The sequence below is a fragment of the Henckelia pumila genome, chromosome 3 (genome assembly GCF_033568475.1).
Source record: "Henckelia pumila isolate YLH828 chromosome 3, ASM3356847v2, whole genome shotgun sequence".
NCBI lineage: Eukaryota > Viridiplantae > Streptophyta > Magnoliopsida > Lamiales > Gesneriaceae > Henckelia > Henckelia pumila.
This window is the reverse complement of record NC_133122.1, coordinates 37928953-37951573: the sequence shown is the minus strand read 5'-3', so window position 1 is coordinate 37951573 and position 22621 is coordinate 37928953. Positions and strand designations below refer to the sequence as shown.

The 22621-nt window shown below is 40.3% G+C and overlaps 3 protein-coding genes and 1 pseudogene across 3 annotated transcripts; all 4 read left to right on the top strand.

The window, feature by feature from the left end:
- The first annotated feature begins 328 nt into the window (after positions 1 to 328).
- On the top strand, positions 329 to 1839 carry LOC140890951 (uncharacterized). Its single transcript, XM_073299131.1, has 5 exons — positions 329 to 556; positions 659 to 742; positions 1340 to 1448; positions 1524 to 1608; positions 1694 to 1839. The coding sequence occupies exons 1-5, from the start codon at positions 433 to 435 to the stop codon at positions 1709 to 1711; spliced, it is 420 nt and encodes a 139-aa protein (XP_073155232.1). The 5' UTR covers positions 329 to 432; the 3' UTR covers positions 1712 to 1839.
- Positions 1716 to 15940, top strand: LOC140890949 (transcription elongation factor SPT6 homolog; annotated as a pseudogene).
- Positions 15941 to 16084: 144 nt separating this feature from the next.
- Positions 16085 to 17336, top strand: LOC140890950 (uncharacterized). Its single transcript, XM_073299130.1, has 2 exons — positions 16085 to 16345; positions 16529 to 17336. The coding sequence occupies exons 1-2, from the start codon at positions 16211 to 16213 to the stop codon at positions 17198 to 17200; spliced, it is 807 nt and encodes a 268-aa protein (XP_073155231.1). The 5' UTR covers positions 16085 to 16210; the 3' UTR covers positions 17201 to 17336.
- Positions 17337 to 18966: 1630 nt separating this feature from the next.
- On the top strand, positions 18967 to 22074 carry LOC140890531 (nascent polypeptide-associated complex subunit alpha-like protein 1). The gene is made up of 4 exons (XM_073298383.1): positions 18967 to 19122; positions 20297 to 20369; positions 21285 to 21412; positions 21528 to 22074. Exons 1-4 carry the CDS (start codon positions 19066 to 19068, stop codon positions 21858 to 21860), a joined length of 591 nt encoding a protein of 196 aa, XP_073154484.1. The 5' UTR covers positions 18967 to 19065; the 3' UTR covers positions 21861 to 22074.
- Positions 22075 to 22621: the final 547 nt, after the last annotated feature.

Sequence of the window (22621 nt, the reverse complement as noted above, 5' to 3'; positions counted from 1 at the left end):
ATGGGTTCTTTGATGATGGCCGATGGGTAAAGGTGGTGAGGTCAGCAACCAGCAAAGGTAAAATTATCCCAAAAAATACGAGCACACTTTTATCCCCACATTAAAAAATACTTCCAAACAACTAATAAATTTATCATTACTAAAAATTATCCTTACTTAATCCTAACTAATAGATACACATTGTTAATCTCATCACAACTATAAAAAACGCAGCCTATGAAACTTAGAAGAAATCATAAAAACGTTAGTTTGGACTATTTGGTACACAATATATAATATATATGAAATGAAAAACCCAAAAATCGTGACGTCAGCACTCTGCCAGAAGTGAAGTGGTAGTGGAATTTGTTGAGTGTGGGGGTGAAGTTCGGTTCGGCTACTGCAGTCTGCAGCTTGTGCAGTGGGAAAGGGAAAATCAGGGGTCTCCCCCGAATGCATTTTCAGTTTAGGGTTTGCTCCCACCATCTCTCACACATTGGATCGCTGCAATTTCCTCTATCGCTACTGTTCTTTTACCCCACAATGGCTGGCAGAAAAGCGGTTTCCGCCGACGAAGGTACGATTTTTTCGCGAACTGAGCGGCATTCGCTCGAGAGCGCAAGATTATGAAACTTGGGTTGGTGTTAATTGTTCCCGTTCTTTTTTGTTGTGTACGCAGACGCGACTGGATTTTGGAACGAGGGTGATGATGGGATGTACGAAGATCGAGCCGAGGATGAAGATGAAGATGACGAAGAAGATGGTATTGTTCGCCATATTTTGTTATTCCCTTGAAATACCTACCCCGTGTCAGATGATTTGTTTTCTTTTTTTTTTTTTAGTGTTTTCTGTTTTGTTGTTGCTGAAGGTTTCCGTTCAATTTTTTGCGGGCTTTGTTTTGGTTTCTGATCAGACGTGAAAATTGTTTTTTCTTGTAATGTTGGTCCTTTTTTCCTTGGCTTCTCGTGGTGAGTGAAGAACTCGGTGCATGCTGAGCGATCATCTATTTTTCTAACTCTTATTTGGAGTTTCCTAAATGTCAATGTGCAGAATAGTTATTGTGTTCAGCGAGGTGCTGTCCTGTTGCCATGGTTTGCTTGACACAAAAAGAAAGGGTTGTTTAATGGACATATAACTACCATTTTTTGGATGTTTAGTTAATATAAGTAATAATTAATTTGATGAGCAACTGCAAGGACTATTGGCTAGGATAGTTTGCTTAGGATATTGGAGTTTCATTTTATTAGACATCTTTACTTCATGGTTGTTGTTTACGTCTTGGCTGGCATAATTTTATTGGGTGTTTGTTTGGTGCATACGTATTGGTAACAATTGGAATTATTATGTTGTTTCTTAGCAGACGGACCAGATGCTTATGAGAGAGATGGGTTTATTGTGGATGACGTGGAAGAGGAAGACGAAGAGGACAACTGCGGTGAGAGGCTGAAGAAGAAGAAAAAAAAGAAAAGGTTGTCTATTTTGCTGCCTCATCTCTCTTGAATTGTTATGTTATTTTCATCATCGATTCATTCAATCAACTGTAGGGATGCTGAGAGGAGTTATTTACTTGACGAGGATGATTATGAACTACTCCAGGAAAGCAACATTTCTGTTCCTCGTCCAAACCTGGTAACTTTCTTTGTTCCTCCTCTTTTTTGGTTTTTGGGGGTGCTTTTTTAGAATGGACTATTTTTTTTGAATATGTGATAAGCAGAATAAGAAGCTTAAGTGACTAAAGAAGGCTCAGGGGGATTCAAAAGAAGAGTCATCTCAGTTTTCTGGTGAACGGCAATACAATGGAAGTGGAAAGGGGTGGCGAACAGCAGAGGAGAGGCTTAAATACAGCTTGTTCGATGATGATGATGGTAATCCTTGTTGGAATTTCTCTGAGACTCAAAACTTTTGGAATAATGATTTTCTTACTATCCTCTAGGACAATCGCTTGAGGACATTGATGACGAGGATGGGCAGCAGGAAAATCAGGATGTCATTGGTGAAGAGGATGAAATGGCTGATTTTATTGTCGATGAAGACCAAGTAGATAAACATGGAGCTCCTATAAGGTAGATCTTATATAAAGTTCTGGGATGTTTTCTTGTGCTTTGACAAACTTTTGATGGTGCTTTGGTTCATCTGTGTGCAGTAGGAAGAAGCAAGCAAGGAGCATGCAACAATCAGGAATTTCATCATCTGCTCTCCAAGAAGCTCGTGAAATATTTGGTGATGTGGAAGACCTTTTGAAGATTCGCAAGTTGGAAATGGACTCATTTGGTGAAGCTGGTGAGAGGATCCTCGAAGACCAGTTTGATCCAAGCGTATTTTCTGAAAAGTATATGACAGGAAAGGATGACCAGATCCGGAAAATATACGTTCCTGAGAGGATTCAGGTTTTTAAGCATCCTATTCATATCAATCCCTTTTCTGGTTTTCAATTCCGAGATTTCATGTGTCGGTACCTTTGTTGTTTTTCTGTAGATGTACGAGGAAAGTACTGGTCTCTCCATATTGGATGAGATTAGTATTGAAATGGAGAGCGAGTGGATATGTAATCAGTTTGTCAGTGGTGCAGTTCCTTTTTATAGTAAGAGTGCAGTTGCGACAGAAGGATTGGGTGAACTCAAGGGCCATATTGCCAAATTTCTAGAATTAATGCATGTTCAAAAATTAGATGTACGTGTTCTCATGAACTGGTGCTTAATTTTATGTTTTTGATTGGTGATCGAGTGGAGATGATCCTCTGGCTTACTCATCAAATGTCTATCACGTCTGTAGGTTCTATTCATTGCAATGTACAGGAAGGAGGAGATCTTGGGCCTATTAAAGGATCCAGATGATCCTGAAGCTTACCTCCAAGCTGACCCATTGCAGAAGCCTAAGCTGAAGCGGCACAAGGTTGATGTTTCATGTTAAATGCTGTACATCATCCATCTATGGTTGAATGATGGTTTCCAGTCAAATGGTGGTTTTCTATTGAAATTTTTAGTTTCTTTTTTTTTTCTGATTTTGGGCAGTGTGGCTGTCTTGCAGAAAGAAGTGCTTAAATTATTGTAGCTAAGTTATACATAAATTTGACATTCAAAATTTTCCATTTTATTTTGGAAAACTCTATTCTTTTTCATTCTTGGATGGTGGCTAACCTAGGAGGATTCAGCGAGATATTGAATTAGTGGTGTGCTGCAGGTGCTCTGGACAATCCGGGACCTGGATCAGAATTGGCTGATTCTTCTGAAAAGAAAGGGTACACTCTAGACGTACTACACTAAATGCTTCGAAGAAGAGACACGAAGAGTACATGATAAGACAAAACTGAATTTAAATCAACAACTCTTTGAATCAATTATCATGTTACTCAAGGCTGCAAATTCAGAAAGCGAGGTTGATGACGTTGACGCAAAATTTAGTTTACATTTCCCCCCAGATGAAGTTGTCTTAGATGAAGGTCTGTATAAAAGACCGAAACGGAAGTCACACTACAGCATTTGCAGTAAAGCTGACCTATGGGAGGTAGCAAATAGGTTTGGTTATAACTCTGAGCAATTCGTCTTGCAGATTTCTCTGGAGAAAATGGTAAATTCATATTCATTTCTGTAGTGACCCTGCATGGAATCACCTACTAACTGGCAACTAATAGCATGTATTAAACTTAATACAGCAAAATACTTAACAGAGTAAAAACGTGCGGAAACATAATCCATAATTTATATATCAGCTTAGTAATATAATCTGGGCTTAAATCTCTAGTGATACAATCATATCGAAATTCTTAAAAGTAAACATTATACAGCTAATAAATCGTGCTGTATAAAAACTTTCAAAGCTCCTGCTCCCTAGTCCTGCCTTGAACTACCAGCTCCGTCCATCCTGCGACCTGCCCCATGACATAGGGTGTCCAAGATAACAACTAGGACGTGAGCGCTACGCCCAGTACATAGACATGAGTAAACATATGTATATAATGCATGCAACATGATGACTGGTACAGGGTCATCTGAAAAGTCATGCTCAGAACCGGCACCATATGAGTGCTGCCACCGCACGGATCAACCTCTGGGTGCAACCACACTCGTCTAGTACACCAGAGTAGACAGACATAAATGCCCCCGCCGTCGCGGTACTCTCAGTGACAGACTATCGAGTATAGAGCTGAGCGGCTCTATAGTCAGGTATAACAAGGTATAGGCTCAACGTGTATATGCACATGATATATGGATATAGAAAGCGGTAAATCATATATCATGCCATATAATAATGCCAAATAAATGCAACATATAAACATGTATACTCGCTGGCAATCTCAGTCAATGTGTAAGTACCTCTAGGCTAGTTCAAGTATAATAGGATCCTAGGTTCCAAGCCTATATTCAAAAGTTCACCGTATCACTACATAAATTCTATAAGCCTTAACTAAGCTAATAAGTACTCCCAAAACTTAAATAGATTCCCGGACCATACCTTCGTCCGTAGTTAGCCCTTTGGAGTCGCTAGTCCCGGATGAATATAACCACCCCTTGGTTATTCCAGAACCTCCATTATAACCGATAGGGCCCTCAAGTGTATAACTCACACTATATAACTGAAGAAGGAAACTCGGGAATCCGTAATTGAAAATGAACTCTGAACGGCCCTATTTATAGCCAAATTTCTCGGCCAGGATCGGAACTTCCGATTTCGGGATCGGAGCTTCCGATCCAGCTCATTGCGTGCATGTCTGCCACGCCAGGATCGGAACTTCCGATCTACGATCGGAGCTTCCGATCTGCTCTATGACCGACACTTGTCAAAACTCGCGACTGAGTCATCGATCATTTCTGACAACTGGGGATCGGAACTTCCGTTCCAGGATTGGAGCTTCCGTTCCGATCGGAGCTTACTATCCGGGATCGGAGCTTACTATCCGGGATCGAAACTTACTATCCGGCCCAAAATGAAAAAGCCCAAATTTTACTTCTGAAGTCCAATAACACTCCGAAATTGGTTAAATACCAACCCTTAATTATGTTTAACATATTATTATCTTAAAATGGTATCTGGGTTACTACATTCTCCCCACCTTTAGATATTTCGTCCGCGAAATAACATTTAAAGATAAATCAAGATAACAATATGAAACATTAAACCATGTCTTATTACAACAATAGTAATTACATCTTATATGGTAATCAAAAATACAAAGAAAACAACTCAGGATATTCTGCTCGCATACGACTCTCAGTTTCCCAAGTTGCTTCTTCAACGCCTCGGCGCTGCCACTGTACCATCACAAGTGGTATAGTCTTGTTCCGAAGAACTTTCTCCTTTCTGTCTAGGATACGGATTGGTCGTTCAACAAAAGACAGATCTGACTCTAGCTGAATATCAGTGGACTGAATCACATGAGATTCATCAGCTATGTACTGTCGAAGCAACGACACATGAAAAACATTGTGTATACTGGAAAGAGATGGCGGTAAAGCCAAACGATAAGCAACATCTCCGATCTTCTCCAGTATCTGGAAAGGCCCAATGTAACGAGGAGACAATTTACCTTTCGCACCGAATCTCATCACCTTCCTGAAAGGTGATACTCGCAGAAAAACATATTCACCAGGCTCAAACTGAAGTGGCCTGCGGCGAATATTCGCATAACTGGCTTGTCTATCTTGAGCAACTTTGATCCTATGCTTGATCAAATCTACCTTGTCTACAATCTGCTATACCAATTCAGGACCCTCGACTTGCCGTTCCCCGACTTCATCCCAGAATAACGGAGTACGACACCGTCGACCATACAATGCCTCGAATGGTGACATATCAATACTACGATGATAACTGTTATTGTAGGCAAATTCAATCAAAGGTAACTGATCCTGCCAAGATAAGCCAAAATCCATGACAGAAGAACGTAGCATATCCTCCAGCGTACGAATAGTGCGCTCTGACTACCCGTCAGTCTTCGGATGATACGCCGTGCTCAAACTCAGAGTGGTACCCAACGCCTGCTGAAAACTACCCCAAAAACGTGAAGTAAATCGTGGATCTCTATCACTGACAATACTCACTGGAATCCCATGTAATCGCACAATCTCCTGGATATATAAGCGTGTCATGCGATCATAAGAATACTCCCGGTTATAAGAAATGAAATGTGCTGATTTTGTCAAACGGTCAACGACAACCCAGATAGCATCACACTGACGTGAAGTCATAGGCAAGTGGGTAACAAAATCCATAGTCACGTGCTCCCACTTCCATTCGGGAATCTCAAGATTCTGCAGTAATCCACCTGGTCGTCGATTTTCAGCCTTGACCTGTTGACAAACCAAACATTTCAAAACAAATTGATACACACTTCGCTTCATCCCCTTCCACCAGAATCTAGTTTGCAAGTCCTTATACATTTTCATACTTTCAGGATGAACTGATAATCGACTCCTGTGAGCTTGAGATAGAATATCATTCCTGAGCTCCGCAACATTAGGTACAACCACTCTATTGGATAGGCACAATAAACCATCTGCCTGAAAATGGAATCCAGATGTATTAACTCCATTGGCTAGACGTGCCAATCGCTGAGTCTTAACATCAGATATCTGAGCATTTTTGATCCGAGAATACAATGCTGGCTCAGATAGAATAGTATACAAACGAATCCCATTCCTCCCTTTCTTGTGCTTGAGCGTAAAACTCAATGAACAGCACTCTTGAATCATATGAGATATTTCATTAGTCTGAAGTGCAGACAGTCTCACCTGCCGACTCAAGGCATCAGCAGTAAGATTAGCAGAACCTGGATGATATTTGATTTCACAATCATAATCCTTCAGGAGATCCATCCAGCGTCTCTGTCGCATATTCAAATCTGCCTGAGTGAATAAATACTTCAAACTTTTGTGATCCGTAAATATCTCAAATTTCTCGCCATAAAGATAATGTCTCCAAATCTTGAGCGCAAATACAATGGCGGCTAACTCGAGATCATGCACTGGATAGTTATTCTCATGCGTCTTCAACTGTCGAGAAGCATAGGCAATAACATGTCCATGCTGTGTCGAGAAGCATAGGCAATAACCTCCTGATCCAGAAGGTAGAGCTAGCAGTGCAATAGTAAGACGTCTACGCAGCTCGTGAAATGACTCCTCACAATCCGAGGACCAAATGAAGGCAACATCTTTCCGTGTAAGCTGAGTCAAAGGCCTTGCCAACTGTGCAAAATTCTCGATGAACCGACGGTAATATCCAGCTAGACCCAAGAAACTACGAATCTCAGCAACCGTCGTCGGACGAGACCAGTTCAGCACTGCCTCTATCTTACTAGGATCAACAGATATCCCTTCATTAGAAATCACATGACCGAGAAATACTACCCGATCAAGCCAGAATTCACACTTGCTCAATTTCGCATATAGCTGCTTATCTCGTAACGTCTGTAGAACAATCCTCAAATGTTGTGCATGCTCATCCTTGTCATGAGAATAAACAAGAATATCATCTATAAAGACGATGACAAATCTATCCAGATAATCTCGAAATACCTGATTCATCAGATTCATAAAGACTGCCGGTGCATTCGTCAAACCGAATGGCATCACTAGAAACTCATAATGTCCGTATCTGGTCCTGAAAGCAGTCGTAGATATATCTGAGTCTCGTACCCGCATCTGATGGTATCCAGATCTCAGATCTATCTTCGAATAAACAGAAGTACCCTGTAGTTGATCGAACAGATCATCAATCCGCGGCAAAGGATACTTATTCTTGATGGTGACACGATTCAACTGCCTGTAATCAATACACATTCGCATCGATCCATCTTTCTTCTTGACAAATAAAACAGGTGCTCCCCACGGAGAAACACTCGGACGAATATATCCCTTATCAAGCAGATCCTGTAACTGCTGTTTCAATTCCCTCATCTCTGAAGGTGCCAGACGATAAGGTGCTCGGGATATAGGCGTAGTTCCTGGTACTAGATCAATACCAAATTCAACCTCTCGAACCGGAGGAAAACCAGGAATCTCATCAGGGAATACGTCAGGAAACTCGCTGACAACCGGTAGCTGATTAATACCCGTACTACTCATGGACATATCAACTGCATAGATGAGGTAGCCCTACCCACCTGACTCCAAGACATGACATGCCTTCAGAGCCGAAACAAGTGGCATCGGAGGTCGCGCACCCTCACCATAAAAGTACCAGCTATCACCCTCAACCGGATGAAACTGTACCAGACGCTGATAACAATCCACAGTAGCGTGATACAAAGTCAGCATATCTATTCCCAAGATACAGTCAAAATCTGACATCGCTAATATCATCAAATTAGCCGATAACACATTACCCTCAAACTCCAGAAGGCAACCCATCACTAGACGCTTAGTTACTACCTCCTGCTCCAACGGAGTAGATACAACTAAATCCATATCTAATGATACGTAAGGTAATATATGTCTCTTAACAAAGCGACTAGAAATAAAGGAATGCGATGCTCCAGTATCAATTAATACAAGTGCAGGAATACCACATAACAAGAAATTACCTGCCAACATGCGATCGCTTCCCTCAGTAGCCTGCTCCTGAGACAGAGCAAACACCTGCCCTTGAGTCTGGGGACGAAAACCAGAAGAACTCTGTAGTGCTGGCTGCTGACGTGGAAAAGTAGAAGCCTGAGATCCAACCTGGGATCCCGATCCACTAGCAGAACCCATGCGCTGAGGACAATCTCTCCGCAGATGTCCCTGCTGACCACAAATATAACAAGCACCAGTAGCTCTCCGACATGAAGCTGCAGGATGCTTCCCTCCACAGTGGCTACAAAACTCCTCCTTCTTCTTATTCTTCCCAAAGCGGAAAGTACCTCGTGAACCACGAGAACCAGACGAAGTAGTAGGAGTAGAAGAAGACGTAGGTACAGATGACACAATAGATTGAGCTCGAGGCTCAACAAATCCACTAGGCTGTGCTGGCATCATCAATTGTGCACGCCTGTTGCTGGTCTCCACAAGACGGCAACGGTTCACTAAAGTCTCATAAGACACCGGGTCATCACAGACGACAACCTGTGCATAGATATCTTGGTTCAGGCCTTGTAGAAAGATATCATACTTCGATGCATCACTCTCATTGATATGGGGACTGAAAGGTAGCAGATCAAGAAATCGCTGCTGATACTGATCAATAGTCATTGATCCTTGCCTCAAAGTAAGCAACTCCATAGATCGTGCTTGGCGAACAGCCGGAGGAAAATACAATTTCTGAAACTCCCGACAGAAATCCCCCCAAGTCACCTGTCCTCTCTCAGTACATGCCTGAGCAACCTTGGCATCCCACCAAAAACGTGCTCTATCCTCTAGAACGAATTCTAGAACTTCCAATTTCTGCTCCTCAGTACACTCGAAAGCTCGGAACGTGCTCTCAAGTTTAGACATCCAGCTTCTAGCTTGTTCAGGATTCTCGCCTCCCACTAAGGGTTTCGGTCCTACCTGCATAAACTTATTAATAGTATAGCGACGTCGACCCTCATGAGGACGATGTTGATCATCCTGATGATGATGGCGACGATGATGATAACCACCTCCCTGGACAACACTACCGTGACTCTCGTCAGCCATATCCTGAAAAGAATTGCACATTAAAATCCCAAATGCGCAAGAATTACTCAAGACTAAACTCAATCCCAAGTACTAATCCCAAAATCTATGCATGCTCTGATACCAAAAATGTAGTGACCCTGCATGGAATCACCTACTAACTGGCAACTAATAGCATGCATTAAACTTAATACAGCAAAATACTTAACAGAGTAAAAACGTGCGGAAACATAATCCATAATTTATATATCAGCTTAGTAATATAATCTGGGCTTAAATCTGTAGTGATACAATCATATCGAAATTCTTAAAAGTAAACATTATACAGCTAATAAATCGTGCTGTATAAAAACTTTTAAAGCTCTTGCTCCCTAGTCCTGCCTTGAACTACCAGCTCCGTCCATCCTGCGACCTGCCCCATGACATAGGGTGTCCAAGATAACAACTAGGACGTGAGCGCTACGCCCAGTACATAGACATGAGTAAACATATGTATATAATGCATGCAACATGATGACTGGTACAGGGTCATCTGAAAAGTCATGCTCAGAACCGGCGCCATATGAGTGCTGCCACCGCACGGATCAACCTCTGGGTGCAACCACACTCTTCTAGTACACCAGAGTAGACAGACATAAATGCCCCCGCCGTCGCGGTACTCTCAGTGACATACTATCGAGTATAGAGCTGAGCGGCTCTATAGTCAGGTATAACAAGGTATAGGCTCAACGTGTATATGCACATATGACATATGGATATAGAAAGCGGTAAATCATATATCATGCCATATAATAATGCCAAATAAATGCAACATATAAACATGTATACTCGCTGGCAATCTCAGTCAATGTGTACGTACCTCTAGGCTAGTTCAAGTATAATAGGATCCTAGGTTCCAAGCCTATATTCAAAAGTTCACCGTATCACTACATACATTCTATAAGCCTTAACTAAGCTAATAAGTACTCCCAAAACTTAAATAGATTCCCGGACCATACCTTCGTCCGTAGTTAGCCCTTTGGAGTCGCTAGTCCCGGATGACTATAATCACCCCTTGGTTATTCCAGAACCTCTATTATAACCGATAGGGCCCTCAAGTGTATAACTCACACTATATAACTGAAGAAGGAAACTCGGGAATCCGTAATTGAAAATGAACTCTGAACGGCCCTATTTATAGCCAAATTTCTCGGCCAGGATCGGAACTTCCGATTTCGGGATCGGAGCTTCCGATCCAGCTCATTGCGTGCATGTCTGCCACGCCAGGATCGGAACTTCCGATCTACGATCGGAGCTTCCGATCTGCTCTATGACCGACACTTTTCAAAACTCGCGACTGAGTCATCGATCATTTCTCACAGCTGGGGATCGGAACTTCCGTTCCAGGATCGGAGCTTCCGTTCCGATCGGAGCTTACTATCCGGGATCGGAGCTTACTATCCGGGATCGGAACTTACTATCCGGCCCAAAATGAAAAAGCCCAAATTTTACTTCTGAAGTCCAATAACTCTCCGAAATTGGTTAAATACCAACCCTTAATTATGTTTAACATATTATTATCTTAAAATGGTATCTGGGTTACTACAATTTCTGTTTGTCTTGTTTTAAACTGAGAGTTTAAATTGGTTGTGTTCTTTGCAGAGGATGGATGAGTTGGAGGATGCGAAGGAGGCACCAGAGGAAATGGCTTCCAATTTTACAAGTATGATGTTTAAGATGCCTCAAGCTGTGTTGAAAGGTGCTAGGCACATGGTATGCTATTTTATTTTATATTGTTTTAAAATTTCTTCAAAACTTCGGGGTTTTGGAAGGGTTAGTCTTTAAATGTCTAGATATAACTTTATGATAAAATCCAGGCTGCCGTGGAGATAAGCTGTGAGCCTTCAGTGCGGAAACATGTCCGCAGTATCTTTATGGATAATGCAGTGGTGTCAACTAGGCCTACACCCGATGGAAATGCAATCATTAATTCATCTCACCAGTTTTCTGGCGTGAAGTGGTTGCGGGACAAGTCGCTTAGCAGATTTGAGGATGCACAGTGGCTGCTGATTCAAAAGGCTGAAGAGGAGAAGCTCCTGCAGGTCACCATCAAGTTACCAGAAGCAGTCCTTGATAAGTTATTGACTGACTCAAGGGATTATTATCTGAGTGATGGTGTAAGTAAATCTGCTCAATCATGGAACGAGCAGAGGAAGCAGATACTTCAAGATGCATTTCACAATATTCTTCTGCCATCAATGGAGAAAGAAGCAAGATCCTGGTTGACTAGTAGAGCAAAAACCTGGTTGCTTGAAGAATACGGAAATATTTTTTGGGATAAAGTGTCTGTGGCACCATATCAGCGGAAATCAAATGATATGAGTTCGAAGGAAGAAGCTGCACCTAGGGTTTTGGCTTGCTGTTGGGGGCCCGGAAAGCCAGCTACAACTTTTGTGATGTTGGATTCATCGGGAGAAATTGAAGATGTGTTGCATGCTGGATGCCTTAATCTTCGTGGTCAAAGTGTAAATGATCTGCAAGTAAGAAAAATGATCAACAGCGAGTGCATAAATTTATGATGGACCGCCAACCCCATGTCGTCGTTCTAGGAGCAGCTAATTTGTCTTGTACTCGGCTGAAGGAGGATATTTATGAGGTGTGCAGAGCTATCTATGTTTTGATTATGTTAATTAAAATATTGTTAGTTCTGTCCGACTCAAAAACTTTATAGCTTGAACCATTTTGCTGCAATTGACTTGATTCATCGTGGTTATCCCCCTTGACAATCAGATAATTTTCAAGCTGGTGGAGGATAATCCAAGAGACTGTCATAAAATCGATAGTCTGAATATCGTTTATGGTGACGAATCTCTTCCACGTCTATATGAACATTCCCGCATATCAGTTGATCAGCTTCCGTTTCAAGAAGGTAACTGCTTTTCTTGAAATTTATGAATTTTCAATAATGAATGCTGGAGAAATTGTGTTATTTACTATTAGGTATTATGTTTTCTATGGTTATTAATGCTTTTCCTGTCAATATTCTAGGCAATATTTTTGCTATTGACGTTCGAATTTTTTATATAATATTTAGGTATTATTCGGCATGCTGTGGCTCTTGGACGTTATCTTCAGAATCCATTGGTCGTGGCTGCAACATTATGTGGACCGGGTAGGGAGATATTATCCTGGAAACTCAATCCCCTGGAGAAATTTCTCACTCCTGATGAGAAGTATGGGATGGTCGAACAACTTATGATAGATGCAACAAACCAAGTAGGCCTTGATATTAACTTGGCTTCGAATCATGAATGGTTATTTTCTCCCTTGCAGTTCATTTCTGGGCTTGGACCCAGAAAAGCAGCTTCTCTGCAAAGGTCCCTAGGAAGAGCTGGAGCCATTTTCACTAGGAAAGACCTGTTGATATCTCATGGTCTTGGTAAAAAAGTTTTTATCAATGCTGTTGGATTTCTGCGAGTCCGACGAAGCGGACTGAGTTCTAGTAGTAGTCAATTTATTGATTTGTTAGACGACACAAGAATACATCCAGAATCCTACAGCCTTGCTCAAGATTTGGCGAAGGATGTTTACCGTGAAGCCATGGATAATGAAGTGAATGATGGTGAAGATGATGATTTGCTAGAAATGGCTATCGAGCATGTTAGAGAGAATCCTCATTTGTTGACGGCTGTGGATGTTCATGAATATGCAGAACAGAAAAACCGTCAGAGCAAAAAAGAAACCCTTAATGATATAAGATTGGAGTTGATGAATGGATTTTAGGATTGGCGCAAATCACATGTAGAACCTAATCAGGATGATGAATTTTACATGATTGCTGGAGAGGCGGAAGAAATTTTGGCTGAAGGAAGAATTTTTCAAGCAACAGTTCGCAGGGTTCAAGAAGATAGAGCTATTTGCAACCTTGATTCTGGACTGACAGGCATTGTTAGTAAGGAAGATTACACTGATGATTGGATGGATATCAATGAATTGACTGATAAACTGCACGAGGGTGATGTTTTAACATGCAGAATCAAATTCATTCAGAAGAATCGCTATCAAGTGTTTTTAACTTGTAGAGAAAGTGAAATGAGGAGTAATCGTTTCCAGAACAATCAGATTGAGGATCCATACTTTCATGAAGAGTGCAGTACCTTACAGCCTAAGCAGGAAATAACTCATAGAGATGAGGAGCTTTCAAAGAAACTTTTCAAGCCGAGGATGATTGTTCACCCGCGGTTCAAAAATATTACAGCTGATGAAACTTTAGAGGTGTGTTTTTCATCTATTATTATGTTTTATAGTGAATGTATGTCTGAACCCGTGTTTTGTTTTTTTTTGTTCGAGATTGCAAGTGATAGAAGGATAATTTTTCTCAGTAAATGATTGGAGGATTTCTAATGTAGGCTATTGCCCTCAAGGCTTTGGCTTTGATAATAACTTTACACCTTGGGTCCAACCACATGAACCTGACTCTTGGAGGCAAAATCTTATTTTTGGCTTCATCATTTAACTTTGATTTTTCCTGAAACTTTAATATAATTTTCTCATGAACTTTTTCTTTAATTGTTTGGGTATAGTTTCTTCGGGACAAAGAAGCTGGTGAAAGTGTCATTCTTCCCAGCTTACGCGGGCCCTCATATTTGACCTTAACGCTGAAAGTCTGTGATGGGGTTTTCGATAACAAGGACATAGTTGAAGGGCAAAAGGAACTCAAGGACATGACAAGCTTGCTCCGAATCGGAAAGACATTGAAAATTGGAGATGATACATTTGAGGATCTTGATGAGGTAATTGTTTACAGCGATCAAGGTTAGAAAACCGAACACATTTCAATTGTAAAAACTTGACGACTCTCGATCTGCATATGGTGTCATTCAGGCTTTGAACTGTGCTGGATTTTGCTAATCCACACTGTTTTAGGGTGCAAATATTTTTTGGATCATTGTTTAGCACTACCAGAGAATGGAAGAAACATTTTCCTTTCCTTTTAGTGATATTTTTCAACTTTTGGCCGAATGTTTGTAGATTGGCTGTCTTCGAGGAGATTCAGCTCTTTTTGTTCAACAAAATCTTTTGATAATACAATCAACCTTCAGGTTGCAACGTTAAATATTCTTCGTTCAGTGAATTTTGACCAGGAAATTTTTACGTGATTGCCAAAATTGCCTTGTATTATCTTGCTAGTTTGTTTGGTGTGTAGTGTTCTATGATTTCCGTATGAATTAGGCTATTGTTTTGTGTTGGTGCTTGGTTTGAATTGGTGCAAAATATTTGATGAATTCATCTTATTTACCATGTTATTCTTCATTCAGGTAATGGATCGATATGTGGACCCATTAAAAGCTCATTTGAAGACAATGCTAAATTATCGGAAATTTATAATGGGCACTAAAACTGATATTGATGAGCTCCTTAGAATCGAAAAAGCTAAGATTCCAACAAAAATCGTATATTGCCTTGGGGTATCATATGACCATCCTGGCACATTCATCCTGACTTACATAAGAAGTGCGAATCCACATCATGAGTACATTGGTCTCTATCCAAAGGGATTTAAGTTCCGTAAACGAATGTTCGAGAACATAGATTGTCTTGTTGCATACTTTCAGAAACACATTGACGTTCCACGCAGTTCTGGTCCAACAATTCAATCAGCTGCTGCTATGGTGCCAACCAGAAGTTTTGCGACTGGTGATGACTGGGGTGGTTCAAACAATGATGGTGATCGGGGTGGAAGCCAATCTATGGATGGAGCTTTTGGACGAGGTTCTAGAGGAGGTAAGTTAGAAATGCTTTCATTCCATCCATATGCTAAATGTTAACAGGTGTCTATCACAATTGCTCAAATTTCATAAGTGGTTTTGCTGATATATCTAGGTGGCTTTTCTCAGTTGATTGACAATTTCCTTTTTCTTAATGCTGATTGCTGTGTTAAATTATTAACTTGGATGAGGTAAAGGTATTTTATCCAGTATTTTATCCCTTGGTTACTTGCATCAGCATTTTAAATTTTTTTAGGTAAAATCACAAACAACTGCTTTGTTTGGCACTACATTGTACAATAACAAATAATTCTCCTCCTTGATCTTAATTCGGTTGACTCCTGGATTAAATTATCCATGGTTTATGTTTACCTAAACATCTTAAATTTATTTAAATTAACTGAACAACGGCTTTATAACATTTATTTTATTTATAATTTGTTCTCTCTCAGGTAGAGGTGACTCTCAAAATGGTGGGCGCGGGCGCGGGCATGGACGCGGATGAGGTCGTGGCTCCTATGGTGATGACAGGCCTGACAAACAGGACTTTGATTGTGACTCACAAAAGTGGGGTTCTAACAATGACAAAGGTGCTGATTGGGGAGGTGGGGCAAGTGGAAGCACTGATGGTTGGGGTGGTGGCAGCGGCAGTGGAAATACTGGTAGTTGGAGTGGTGCTGGAGGTGGAAGTAAAGGTGGTGATAATTGCGGAGGTGGTGGAAGTGGAAGTGCTGGTGAATGGGGTCATGGTGGCAGTGGAAATACTGGTGGTTGAGGTGGTGCTGGAGGTGGAACCAAAAGTGACAGTAATTAGGGAGGTGGGGGAAGTGGAGGTGCTAGTAGTTGGGGTGGTGGAGGTGAACAAAGTGAAAGTAAAGGTGAAAGTAAAGGTGTTAGGAGGTGGAAGTAAAGGTTATGATAATTGTGGAGGTAGTGGAAGTGGAAGTTCTGGTGGATGGGGTCGTGGTGGCAGTGGAAATACTGGTTGTTGGGGTGGTGCTGGAGGTGGAACCAAAAGTGACAGTAATTGGGGAGGTGGGGGAAGTGGAGGTGCTGATAGTTGGGGTGGTGGAGGTGGTTGGGGTGGTGGCAAAGAAGGTGACAAAAGCGGAAGTGCTGGTGGTCAGGGTGGTGATTGGGGCAGTGACAAAGAAGGTGACAGAAGCGGAAGTGCTGGTGGTCAGGGTGGTGCTGGAGGCGAAATCAAAAGTGACAGTAATTGGGGAAGTGGAGGTGCTGGTAGTTGGGGTGGTGGAGGTGACCAAAGTGAAAGTGGTGGTTGGGGTGGTGGCAAAGGAGGTGACAGAAGCAGAAGTGCTGGTGGTCAGGGTGGTGTTTAGGGTGGAACCAAAAGTGACAGTAATAGGGGAGGTGGGGGGAGAGGAGGTGCTGACAGTTGGGGTGGTGGAGGTGACCAAAGTGAAAGTGGTGGTGGTTGGGGCGGTGATAAAGGAGGTGACAGAAGCGGAAGTGCTGGTGGTCAGGGTGGTGGCAGTAACAATAGAGGTACCAGTGGCACGTGTGAAGGTATTGGGAGTGGAAGCGCAGGTGGTTGGGGTGGTGATGGTAACCATAAAAGTGCTGGTGATGGAGATAGAGGTAGCGGTTGGGGAAGTGGCGGTGGTGATGGAGGAAGTGGTGGTGGTTGGAAAGGAGGTGGACGTGATAGTGCTGGTGATGATTGGGGTGGCAGCCATGGTGCTTCAGGGGGTACCAAAGGTGGAGGTGCTGGTTGGGGCGGCGGCCGTGGTGCTTCAACTGGTGGCAGAGGTGGTCAAAGTGGAGGCACTGGTGGTTGGCGTGGTGGAAGTAGCAGCAGAAGCACTGATGGCAGGGTTGGAGGTACTGGAAGTGGAAGCACCAGTGGTTGGGGTGGTGGCAGAGGAAGCACTGGTGGTTGGATAGGTGGACATGACAAACCTGGTACTGATTGGGGTAGCAGCCATAGTACTTCAGGTGGTACTGAAGTTGGAGGTTCTGGTTGGGGTGGCAAGCATGGCGTTGCTTCAGGTGGTAGCAAAGGCAGAAGTGCTGGTTGGGGTGGTGGTGGAGATGGAAGTGGAGGTTTTGGTGCGTGGGAGGTAGAGGTAGCGGTAGTGACAGTGCTGGTGGCGGCAGTGCCAATACTGGTGGTCACGGTGGCAGTTCAAGTGCCTGGGGGTGGTAATGCAAGTGCTGGTGGGTGGGGTAGTTGCGGTGGCAATGAAAGCGCTGGTGGTGGAAACGCAGGTGGATGGGGAAGTGGCAGTACTAAGAAAGAAAGTGGAGGTGGATGGGGGCAGGGAGGGAAGTGATGCAGGTAATTCATAATGGGGCAGTAACAAGAAGAGCTGGTAAATGAGAGTGTGATGATTTGATTTTCCAACTTTATCACCTCAATAGGATTCTATTTCTTATTATCAAAGTTCAATAGGATTCTATTTCTCTAGTCCCTGATTTCTCAACCCTTTGATTTGTGCAATTAAGCTACTTGTAGGTATTCACAATCTTAGTTTTATTATCACCTGGCAACTCTATATTTTTTAATTCAAGGATCAAGTAATGTCTGCCTAATTGTAAAATCACAAGTCAAATTTAGCATGTTCGATGGTAAGATATTTGTGATTGTGATGAAATTTAGCACAACGTTATTTGGTTCATAAGTTCGCCATATTGTAATTTTCAATTTAAATTAATCACTAGTTTGCAACATACTTCCCTTTTTTGTTATTATCATCATCATTAGAAATAAATGAAATCACATTGAAAAACTAGCGACTATCTGTAACCAATACAAAATTAGTTTCCTAGTTCATATTTCCGAATTATTTACATACATGTGATTTTGCAGGCATGCGAGTGTAAATTAGATTTCGATGTTAAATTTGAATAAATAACATGAAAATTGATCAAATAATTATATTACTCGGAGAATTATTAGTTATATTCTAAAATGTATTGACGCGCACACACACGCATTAAATTAGGATGATTTGATCATTTTTGTGAGAATGTTATAATAGCGAGATAGTTTTTATGTTATCAACAGTATGTGTATATATGTACACATATATATACATATACATACATCGAACTTTTTTCAGACATCTCAAATTTTCAATCGGTTGGGTATAAAACCTGCTAAAATATTTAAAAACTAAAAAATTAATAAAATTTACAACATTAATAATAATAACAACACTAGCAAATTAGGATGATAAACACTTTGGTTAAACAAAAATAACTGATCGAACCGATACAATTCGAAAATTTGGATTAAAAAATAACTTACCTTCAAAATCGATCTATTTGGTTTCGGTTTATTTATGTTATCTTTATAAAAATATCGGTTAAATTAAGTAATTAGTAAAACTTAATATTCGATTTTTTTATAATAGTATGATTTTCCAAAAAATTGGATACGAAACTCAAAAATTTATTTTAGTTCCGTTTTTTAATTTTATAATTAAATCAATCATTTTTATTTAACTGAAATTTTGGTAGATAATATCCACTGTAGTTTATTAATAATAATAACATTTAACATCATCATTATTTCATAAATATTCATCATTTTTTATTTTTATCAAGATTGTTATATCTTTTTTATGGTATTTTTTTTAATTTTATCTTTAAATAAATAATAATATTTGTCCAGAAAAAAAAAGAAAGAAAAAGGGTACGTTCTTACAAACAACGCCTACTTTCTATATATATCGAGGGTTTCATGTCCTCTCCTCTTCACTGAAACAAGCTGGCACAACGTCTTCCATTTCTTCAACTAATTTACCATGACTCAATCGCAGGAAGAATTGTTGGCGACTCATCTCGAGCAACAGAAGATTGATGTAAGTTTATCCGATTCAAGCATTGAATATGTAGTTTTTGAATTGTATTTGTTCTGTTTCGAATCGATTTTTTCGTTGTTATGCCAGTTTTTTTTTTTTTTTTTTTTTACGGATTTCTGATTGAATATATTCGTCGGGAGCTGCTTGAGATTGTTGCTGCTGTATTCCTTCTGATCTGTTTATATCCCCCTTTGTTATGATTGGGTTGTTTGGGCGAACTGTAGTTTCATGGGTTTTGAGATTATAAAAGTGAGATCCCATAGAAGAAGATATGTTTTACATTCGTAATCGACATCAATAACAATTTTTTAAAACCTTTTAATAGTGATAGAGTGTTAATTTTCTAATTTTAAATCCATTCAGTACTTATAGCTAATGTTGAAGGATTTGAGATCGTCGTAGAAACACTTGCTGAGGCTTTCTTGTGGGTTATGTTGGAAAATTTGTCCTGTGAGAAATTTTATTAACTAATTTTCTTCCTATCCAAAATCTTAGTGCAGGGAAAAAGGGAATAGCACCCCCACACACTCTTTATAACAAAATAATTCTCCCATACGAGTATCCGACTATAAATATGAGCGCGTTTCAATTCAGCGTGTGGGGGTGAGGGAATGCTTGAAAAATTTAGTTTTTTGGTTCTGTTACTGATTGAGAGGGAGGTTGAGGGAACATAAGTGTATGGCTAACTCGGAGCTGGTCCTTGTTGTCTAGAGGCCCTGGGCAAAACTATAAATTTTGCCTCAAGTTTATCTTTCGACCATAATTTGTCTTCCACGATTACTCCAAAACGCACTAAATAACAATAATAAAAATTAACAAACCTGAGCCAATAAAAAGAAAGGGTTTTCGATCGTGAGATTGTGAATATATAAACCTAAGTGTCGCAAGGCGGCAAGGGTCTTTCTCTTCAACAATTCACAGAGCGAATTTTTTTTTTTATAGGTATAGAATGAGATTTTGACAGACAAAAAAAATTGTGAAGATATACATTTTGGGTATAATGGACTTATTTTTAGAATTATTTTATGTGATATATTATTAAATATATATATTTAGAATTTTGGGCCCCTAATTTTTTTCAAAATTTTTGGGCCCGGGCAGGAGCTCCGGTAGCCCTGCCCCAGGGCCGGCTCTGGGCTAACTGATTTTTTATTGATTTCTATCAATGTTGCAGCATGATGAGCCTTTAATTGAGGATGAAGATGACGACGATGATGATGAGGAAGGCGACGAAGATGATGCCGAAGGTATGTGTAATGTACCCTTTCGATTTTGAAATTTTTTGTCCTGTTATAAACTTGACTGTGTTTACACTTGCTAAATAAAGTACACTGAATTTTGCTGTATCTAGTTTTGACCTTAACAAACTTCAATTATTTGTGCTCGTTGGTTGAGTCACGAAATTGCTTTCCTGCCTCATATTTATGAGATTCTATTAGTTATCTTGATTGGGCTACTATAAACACCTACGTATAATTAAAAAGTAGCTCCGTAATCTTGTGGTGACATCTTTATGGCTTTTCCTAAAGCCACCCCTTATCTCTTCTGTGGTTTTTAATTCCTTTCTACTTCAAATTTCTTTTTTTTATTTATAATTGTCTCTAAATTGCATTACACTGAGAAGTGCTTTGAGTTTTTTACCACTATTTTGTTAATGCAATGCGTCCATGTTGATGGCGAGTTTGGATGGTATGATTTGCTATTAAGAGACAATCTCCTTTCTTTCTATCTTGCTTGTTAAGTTTCCACACTTCTCAAATGACTGTTGGAGAAACGATTTCGAAGTCTCATTTTGGTGATCGCGAAACAAACTGTGTTGGGGAGTTGTGATATAAAAGTGATGTGTTTGTGTCTCCAGTTGGTGAAACAATAGAAAGTCAGAAAGCAAGACAATCCAAGCATGAAGCATCTTTGAACTTCCACTGCTAATGCCTGCGAACACCTTATTGCTCAAAAGCTGCGTAGTTTTTTGATTTCCATGCTTGTAATCGGGTAAATAGTAATTACTTAACTGATGTGGTACCCTAGCAAAGAGTGATGACATTATAACGCCATCAGATCACAAATCTCTGGAACTGTTTTGTTTGCTCTTCCATGTAGACTTTAGTGTTTATGTATCGTAATTGCAACCTGAACCAAGCTGTTCTTGTTTCTTTTGGTAGGACAAGAAGATGCCAGTGGTAGGTCAAAGCAGAGCCGAAGTGAGAAGAAGAGCCGCAAGGCAATGCTAAAGCTAGGAATGAAGTCCATCCCTGGGGTCAGCCGAGTCACTGTTAAAAAGAGCAAGAATGTTTGTACCACTCCCATTTTTGTCATTGTCATGTTAATAATTTGATATATAACTGCCTCAATCATGTTCTAGCATGTCAACTGACATTTCAGTATCTGTGTCACCAATGTTTCAGATCCTGTTTGTCATCTCAAAACCAGATGTGTTTAAGAGCCCAAATTCAGACACTTATGTAATATTTGGAGAGGCAAAGATCGAGGATTTGAGTTCACAATTGCAGACTCAGGCTGCGGAGCAGTTTAAGACTCCTAATCTCAATAACATTGTCCCCAAGACTGAGGCAGCATGTGCACCTCAGGATGATGAAGATGTTGACGAGACTGGAGTTGAACCTAAGGACATAGAGCTCGTGATGACGCAGGCCGGGGTTTCGAGAGCCAGAGCAGTCAAATCACTCAAGGATGCAGATGGAGATATTGTCTCTGCCATTATGGAGCTCACAAACTAGTATTAACACCTGCTTTGTATCCGTTTCTCTTTAAAATTGTTACAATTTTTCTTCGAATATGTCATGAGGCCTTGAATCGTTGAGGTACGAGTCATTTGGTTTGCTACCTTTTCTCTGTTTTTGTTGAACGTGTTCTTGTGTACAATATCAGCCTGCTGGATCTGATGAAAATGTTCTCTTTGGTGCTTATGATTATTTGCAGAGAATTCATGTTTTCCCCCCTTAAATATATTTTATGTAGAAAACCGTACTTGGAACTATGATGCCTGTGTTGCAGCTGTCGACTTTGATAAACTCCGATAGGCTTAGCAACATGTCCTCACATGTTCCTCTATCCATGTTTTGCCAACCAGCTGGTAATTGTATAATCTTTTTGTTAATTGAAACTACAATTATATTTTCGGAATCAGATCCTTCTCAATATGTTCTGAAAATATGCATTTTAGATTCAATTTTTGGGTATTATCTTAGGGGAAAGGTGAAACTTCCCTCTCGTATTTGTTGGTCGAAAATATCTATTATTATTATTATCTATATAAAAGAGCCAATGTTTAAAATTGTGTTATGTCATTAATACCAATTAATAATAATAAATCTATTATCTATATAAAAGAGCCAATGTTTAGAATTGTGTTATGTCATTAATACACTTGTTTATAATTGTGTTATGTCATTAATACCAATTAATAATAATAAAAATAAAAATAATAATAATAATAAATTGGGCAATCAAAATATCAACCAATATAAAAATTAGATTC

Bases quoted from the DNA above. Each gene is read 5' to 3' on its own strand.
- LOC140890951 (XM_073299131.1), top strand. From the start codon at position 433: ATGCATTTTCAGTTTAGGGTTTGCTCCCACCATCTCTCACACATTGGA. The intron at 743-1,339 runs GTATTGTTCGCC...GTTTCTTAGCAG, and splicing joins TGAAGATGACGAAGAAGATG to ACGGACCAGATGCTTATGAG. The intron at 1,449-1,523 runs GTTGTCTATTTT...AATCAACTGTAG, and splicing joins AAGAAGAAAAAAAAGAAAAG to GGATGCTGAGAGGAGTTATT.
- LOC140890950 (XM_073299130.1), top strand. From the start codon at position 16,211: ATGATAATTGTGGAGGTAGTGGAAGTGGAAGTTCTGGTGGATGGGGTC. The intron at 16,346-16,528 runs GTGCTGATAGTT...GGGGAAGTGGAG, and splicing joins GGGAGGTGGGGGAAGTGGAG to GTGCTGGTAGTTGGGGTGGT.
- LOC140890531 (XM_073298383.1), top strand. From the start codon at position 19,066: ATGACTCAATCGCAGGAAGAATTGTTGGCGACTCATCTCGAGCAACAG. The intron at 19,123-20,296 runs GTAAGTTTATCC...TCAATGTTGCAG, and splicing joins TCGAGCAACAGAAGATTGAT to CATGATGAGCCTTTAATTGA. The intron at 20,370-21,284 runs GTATGTGTAATG...TTCTTTTGGTAG, and splicing joins CGACGAAGATGATGCCGAAG to GACAAGAAGATGCCAGTGGT.